The sequence below is a fragment of the Nelumbo lutea genome, chromosome 7 (assembly GCF_056320005.1).
Source record: "Nelumbo lutea isolate HS-2025 chromosome 7, American lotus-T2T, whole genome shotgun sequence".
Lineage (NCBI taxonomy): Eukaryota > Viridiplantae > Streptophyta > Magnoliopsida > Proteales > Nelumbonaceae > Nelumbo > Nelumbo lutea.
The window spans coordinates 21,881,009-21,888,841 of record NC_142690.1 but is presented as its reverse complement, the minus strand read 5'-3'; the positions used below and the strand labels follow the sequence as shown (position 1 = coordinate 21,888,841).

Here is a 7,833-nt window from a genome sequence, read left to right as displayed (position 1 = left end):
CATTAACACATTGCTGAAACCTTGAAGAATATTTCTCAAATTTAAGCAATTATCTGCATCAGCTTTGAGAAATAAAGGTTGTCATCAGCAAAGACATATGTGATAAAACCAAGACAATCTTAGACCCTACAAGTTAGACAAAACTTTTAGGAAGCAGCATGGATTTTCAGGCCTCTCGTGGTATCCATCTACTTCAAACTTTAGTTGCACTAACATTGATATTGGAGGTGTTCAACATGTTTGGTGCTTAAGGGACAAAAGTTAGAGGGGAGTGATATCGGGACAAAAGTTAGAGGGGAGTGATACCTGCTTCAGTTGGTTACCTTGGTAATCTTCTCTGGTTATGGAAAGGTGTGCTCATAGCGCTTTGCTTTCTTCAAGCATTCTAGTTATGCTTTGTGGTGTTTTATTTGAATTTTTGTTTTTTTATTGTTTTATTTATTATGTTGTTTTGGGGTTTGCCTTTTTCAGTTCTAGAGGAAGTGTTGTTTGAACTTTGATTATGTTGTGTGATTTGTGGTGTTTCGTTCAGATATGTTGGCCGATGTTATTGAGCTCCGATGGCTATTAATTATACTGTAAATGGATCAGGTCTAGTGGTAGTGTTCTAGCATTTTAAACATATAGATAGGCCGATGACCTAATAGTTCAGTAGGTCACTTGGCATCCATCCAGTATTGGAAGTAGATAAGCAGGTTCATACTGATAACTCGAGTAGAATGAGAAACTGAATGAGAAACTCTTCCACTGTTTTTCTTATTTCATCCTTTGCAGGGGTTGAGAAATATATATACTCATAATACAAACATCTCCTAGTTATACATAAATTCTGGTTCTACCTCTCCTAGTTACATACAACTTAGGATGAGATTTATCCCTGAATTCAAGGGATATCCCCTAGTTTTACAGCTCATGCCAATACTCCCCCTCACGTTGGTGCGTATAGATCTTGGATGCCCAACTTGCCAAGTGAGTTGTAGAAGTTTTTACTGGATACAGCCTTTGTAAGTATATCTGCCAGCTGGTCTTCAGATTTGACAAAGGAAAATCAAATGGTTCTGTCTTCGATATTTTGTTTGATGAAATGCCGGTCCACCTCCACATGCTTTGTTCGATCATGTTGGACGGGATTCTGAGAGATGTCAATGGCAGCCTTGTTGTCGCAAAATAGGTCCATTGCAGAGGTTGGGGGAAAACCAATTTTAGTCATCAGTCTTCTCAGCCAGAGTAGCTCGCACAACCCTTTAGCCATTCCTCAAAACTCAGCTTCAGCACTTGATAGGGCCACGACCTTCTATTTCTTACTCCTCCATGTGACCAGATTTCCTCCGATGAATGTAAAAAGTACCCCGAGGTGGATTTTCTATCTAAGACATTTTCGGCCCAATCTGCATCTGTGATTTGAAGTGAGTCTTCACCATTATGTGGAAGGATTGAAAGATAGTCAGCACTTCATCTTTATGTTTCAACAGATATAACCATGTCATGCAAGTGCAATCATCAACAAAGATTATAAACCATCGGAATCCAGAGACTGTAGTCACCGGGGATGGCCCCCACATGTCCGATTAAATCAAAACAAATGGAACTTGACTTTTATTAATACTTAAGGGATAGATTGTTCTATGACTCTTAGCTAGGATGCAAGTGTTACATTGAAAAACATGTGGTTGTATATCTGAAAATAACTCTGGAAATAAATGTCTCATATAACTGAATGATGGACGTCCTAACCAGCGATGCCAAATCCAAATCTTTTGTTCTTTGGTGTTACCTTGATGATGTGTATGATGCGCTTGACGTGCTAAGATCATCCATGTAGTAGAGCCCCCCTCGCCTAGTACCACACCCAATTATCTCCTTGGTGAGAATATCCTGAAGAAAACAGAAAGTCGGATAAATGAGCACAACACAATTCAGATTAGAGGAGATTTTACTAACAGATAGTAATTTGCGGGAGAGCGAGGGAACAAGCAAGGTGTTTTTCAAGGATATAACAGGTGACAAGGTCATAGTGCCTGCTCCTGTGACTTGAGAGATTGTCCCATTGGCATTAGCAATTATAGTCCGTCTTGGTGGTGAAGTCTTTGAAAAATCAGTAGTATCATAGGTCATGTGGTCAGTGGCTCCTGAGTCAAGTATCCATGCCTTGTTGTCAATGGTCTTGTTGGGAAGACTGTTACCTGAATCCGAGAGGTGAACTTCTCCCTGTGGTGCGAAGGAGAGTTAAGATTCTGTTGTAATTGTTGCAGCCTTACCACTAGTTTCAGCCTTGTCTTGGCATTTCCGAGCTTGGAGTTCATGCCACCAGTCGGGATAGCCATGTAGCTTGAAGCAGTTCTCCCGGGTATGCTTTGAGTTGCCACAATGAGAGCATTTAGTACCACTAGAAGATGCTCGAGATTTAGAGGATGTACCAGATTTTTCGATGCTTGCAGGCAAGGAGCTCGTTGAAGAGGGCGTAGGTTGCCTAGTCTTGACACCTTTAGAGGCCAAAACTCCTCCTAGAGTTTCAATATGGTTGCTAGTTATCATGACCCTCTGTCGGATAGCTTCTCTTCGAACATGTGCGTAAGCCTGTTCAATAGTGAGAAACGGATGCATTTGGAGTACATTTGTCCGAATCTTATCTACTCTGTCATCAAGGCCATCTAGGAAGATATACACTCTCTCCTCTTGAAGGAGAGTATTGTACTGTTGAATATCCACCGCACACTCCATCAGATTTGGACGACGAAAATCAATTTCTCTCCACAATCCTTGGAGATCATTATAGTACTTTTCAAGAGACCCTCTAGACTGGCGCAAGCGGGTCACACGGCGCCGGAGATCATATACTTGTGATGTATCACTGCCATCAAAGTACGTGGTAGCCACAGAATCCCACACCATCTTTGTTGTAGGGAATCGAATAAAGTTACCAATCAAGGATACGTCCATGGAGTTAATTAATCAACCTTTGACAATAGCATTGTCGGTGCTCCACCTTTGAAAGGTTGGGTCAGTTTGTGGAGGCTGAGGAAGTTCTCCATTAATATATCCCAATTTGTCTCTGCCAGAGATATACATCTCAACAACTTGGGACCAAAGGGCATAGTTGGTGCCATCCAACTTGATACCGATCTGAGCGGCGGAGGTTTCTGTAGTTGAGATCAGTCTGTGCAGGAGTTTAGTCATTCTGGTGGTCAATTCAGTGAGAGTAGGATTAGATCGTTGTTCTCCAACCGGATCTGAGGTTTCCGAATCAGACATGATTATCAGCGGGTTGTAACGGTAGTAGCACCGTTGACCACGATGGGGTGGTGAGATTGCAACAGAGCACCTGTCGGTCTTGCAATGACAGTAATAGTAGCCAACCACCCAGGGTCCGCGGTGGGGTTGATAGTTCTGGATAGATCCACTGTCGGAGTTGCAGCGGTAATGGCAGCGGATAGAGCCACCGCCGGACTTGCAGTGGTAATAGCAGCGGTCACCTCCCGGCAACCAAGATTTTGCAGCGATCAGACCTACAGCGGAGATAGCAGCGGTCACCTCCTGAAGACCAAGATTTCGGGATGACCAGGATTTGCGGCGGTGATAGCAGCGGTCCCCTCCCGGTGACCAAGTTTTCGCAGCGATCAGAACCTGTGGTGGTGATAGCAGTGGTCACCTCCTGGTGACCAAGTTTTCGCAGCAATCACAACCTGTAGCGGAGATAGCAGCGGTCGCCTCCCGGCAACCAAGATTTCGCAGCGGTCAGAACCTGTAGCGAGGATAGCAACGGTCACCTCTAATGACCAAGATTTCGCAGCAACAGGGATTTGCAGTGGTAATAGCAGCGGATGGAGCCTTTGTCGGCAACCAAGATTTCGTAGCGATCATATTGTCGAGTTTATCACGGATCGGTATGCTCTGATACCATGATAACTCGAGTAGAATGAGAAACTCTTCCTCTGTTTTTCTTATTTCGTCCTTTGCAGGGGTTGAGAAATATACAGCTTAGGATGAGATTTATCCCTGAATTCAAGGGATATCCCCTAGTTTTACAGCTCATGCCAATACATACCTGAACCCTAATGAATGCCAATGGGTCCAGGACTATATACAAATAGTCCTGTTATACCATTTGGCTTCGCTGCAGTCAAAGGCTCCTAATTAAAATAAATAAAACAAAGCCCACCTGTTTAAGTTCTTAGTATTTAATATTATTCTAACTAAGAAGTCAACCAAGGAAGGAGAAAATGGAGCGTTCTGGCCACCCAAGAGAGGTTAGGTCATGGGTCCATGTTGACTTCTTAGAGATCAGAAAACTTGGGCTGCACCCCAAGTATATTGACTTGGTTTCTGATTAATCGAGTGTGCAGGAAGCTGCAAAGTCTCAGTCTCTCATATATAATGTGCAATCCTATCAGGAAAAAGCAAGTGCTTTTCTCTTTTTTTTTTTTTTTTCTGGTCTAGCTAGTTAGTTAAAGAGGAATAATTTGATTAGATTGCCAAGAGAAAAAGCAAAGAGAAAGTAACTAAAAAGCAAAAACAAAACAGAAGAGAAAAGAAGATTTTGAGTGTTTGGAGCTATGAGGAGGGTTTCATCTTTCAACACTACTGTGGTGTTTTGGTTCATGTTTGTTTTCTTTTGCTGTTCTGTCAACTTCTTCCAGGAGTACTTGGAGAATGAGAGAAGAGGTATGGGAGAAGACATTTGTAAATGGGATGGCGTTTCTTGTAACCTCTCTCTGGTGGTGGTTTTTGATTCAAACGAAGGAGAAACTGGATCATGGATTCCGAAAAGAATGGTTGCTGCTGCCAATGCTGACTTCTTCAAGGGCTTACAGACATAATCTTTGGATGAGAATTTATCAAACAGATCGATCAATCAATCACCATGGCAGCATTAGTTGTGTGAAGGACTTAAGACTCCTGCAGTTCCGATCCACATCTCTGTTTGGGTTGAAACTGGCTAATCAAATGCAAGCTTTTCCAGTTTTTATTGCTGTAAAGTGTAAACAATGTCCATTCTATTCATCCCACTTCATGAAATTGATAAAAACTTGTGTTATGGCTCTAAGAGCTTTCTAAGGAACATAACTAATCTCTCAATATAGTCCAAGCAGTAGTCGTTGGTTTCACTTTGGTATTTCTGTACTTCAAAGTTGACAATTGGCACATTCCAATTTTTTTTTATTGGATAAACCTCAAGGGTTCTTTTTGTTTTTGGAACTACAATGCTCAGAAGTTGAGTCCTAGACTCCTAAGGGTTCAATGAAGATGTGAGAGCTCTTTTACCTGTTGTTTGAGCTGCTGAATTTGCTTCTCTAACAGTAGCAGATGTCTGGATCGAGTACAGATGACCCATGAGATGTTTAATATGAAACACAGCACCAGGTATAATGGAGAAGCAGCAATTTGAACAGTGTAATGCAACCTCCCCATGTAATGCCCTCTTAATAAATCTCTAAATGAGATTCCCTTTGAAGAACCCATTTCCTGATCTTGAACTTCGAAATCCTCAAAAGCTTCATTTTTTGTCAACTAATCCCTAAGACCTTTTGGGCCTACTTTTTCCCATCTAAACCATGAGAAGAACCTCCATAAACATTTCAATACATGTAATTTCATAGAAAACCTTCTCAAAACACACCTATTTTAGCTTCTGGGTTCAAAAGCCCACAAAAGACTAGGAAATGGAACCATCATATTAAGAAAAATAATTAATCAAGCTAAGTGTGGAAAAAAATAAAGAATTCTCTTTATTAATGATGGGAATGAAATACAAAATTCATAATCAATCCAAAACCTATGTTTTGAGACCATTAGGCATCACATACGATTAAAAAAAACAAAAAAAAAAAAAAGAGTATACATTTTGCCATTGCAAGAAACATTTTCTTCCAAAAATTGATTTCACATAACCCAGAAGAATAAAAAAACACACACACACAACCCCTTCACTTTAAACCACTCCTCAACCAAACAAAAAGTGTTGGCAAATGCCTAAATAGCTAAATATAGTTTAGGGAGTAAGTGTGTTCGGATTGACCCTGTCCAAATTTCACGTCTACCATACAGATTAGTTGAATGGATGGATGTTCAGTGGGCTGTGGAACTAATGCAAATTAACGTTCCACGCTAGTAATAAATTCATGGGCCTCGCTGTGAAAGGTGTGGGTCCCATGTATTTTATTACCGGCATGAAACATTATCATTGGTTCCACATCCCGCTAAACATCCATCTTGTTCAATTAGTCCTTGACACCTAAATTTCAGCCATCTGTTTTATAAATATTATTTTTAAAATTTTAATGGTAATTTATCATAGAATCCTTCTCAAAAAATTATATATATATATATATATATATATATATATATATAAAATTCTCCAATATAATCTCTCTCTCTCTCTCTCTCTCTCTCTCTCTCTCTCTCTCTCTCTCTATATATATATATATATATATAGCAAGATAGTCCACGTCGCCATGCCTCTCCTTGCTCTAAACCCCCGTTCCTAATTTCTTATTATTTTTATTTTTTTATTTTTTTTAATTCCACATAATTACCTATTAAACCAATAAGAAAATAACATAGTCTTAACAATTTCTAACAACTATAAATAAAGAAGGATTTGCTTTTCTACTGTTTAGCCAAGTGGCACCAAATTGACCTAACATAACCAACTCTCAACCTATTAAACCAATAAGGAAATAATATAGCCAACTCTCGACCTAACATAGGCTTAACCATTTTAGTTTGGTTGCAAGTTGTTTCACCAACCAAGTCGACCTAGTCAGGTTGAGAGTTTTTCACCCGAAATTGGCTGACCATTAGTGAAAACCTGCCAACTTGGGTTATATTTGTTTGGATCTATTTTTTGTTTGGTTTGTCTATCCAAAAGATTTATACTTAAAAATTAATTTTAAATTTAATATATTACAATGGTATTGTTAAAAGTAAATTAAAAAATTAAATTTATGATATAAAATATTTTAAACTAAGAAATATAGGAATTTTACCACTTTTCCATATTAAAAAAATATATTTGAAATACAATATATATATATATATATATATATATATATATATATATATATATATATAATCGGGTAGGTTCAGTTTTGTTCAATTTACAAATGGCCAAATCGAAACTAACCTAACTTGGTCGGGTTAGAAAATTACTGAACCAAAGCCTATTAGAAAGACTACAAAACCAACCAACTTGGGTTGAGTTCGATCAGAATGGTTACTAAAAATTTAAATATGAAAAAATTATATACTCTTTTGCATTTCTATTATTTAGTCGCTTAACAAATCCCATGCTCTGCATGGGTCCCCGCTAGTTATGTATATAAGCGTGATCATGATTGTGCTCATCACATCAACACCAGCTTGGAAAGGGGTGTTCATTATACGGTTCAAACCATAAAATCGAACCGAACCAAACCGAATTTGTAGTTTGGTTTGGTTTGGTTTATTGAATTTTATAAACCAAACCAAATTGTAAACCTAAACTGAAATTATATATATGAACACATGATATATAAATATTATATATAATATATCATCTAAATGGAATACGTAAAATTATAGATATATAATGAACTCTTTATTTTATAATAAAATAAAAAATAAAAGTTTTAAGTTTTAATTTTTAAGGGAACTATTTGGGCTTTCTAATTGGGTTAAGCCCAAAAGAATCATAGAATGGTCCAAAGCCCCCAAACCGTATTAAAAACCGCACCAAACTGCAATAAAACGGTTTGGTTTGGTTTGGTTTCCACACCAAAACGGTTTGGTTCGGTTTAAAAATTTCTCAAACCGTAATTTACCAGTTTGGTTTGAGATCTTCTCCAAACTGCACTA

At 38.6% G+C, this 7,833-nt stretch overlaps 1 protein-coding gene across 1 annotated transcript; it reads right to left on the bottom strand.

Annotated features, from left to right (window-relative positions):
• Nucleotides 1–2,226: 2,226 nt before the first annotated feature.
• LOC148845606 (uncharacterized) lies at nucleotides 2,227–2,892 on the bottom strand. Its single transcript, XM_088955885.1, has one exon. It carries the CDS (start codon nucleotides 2,890–2,892, stop codon nucleotides 2,227–2,229), a length of 666 nt encoding a protein of 221 aa, XP_088812011.1.
• Between the last annotated feature and the right edge of the window lie 4,941 nt (nucleotides 2,893–7,833).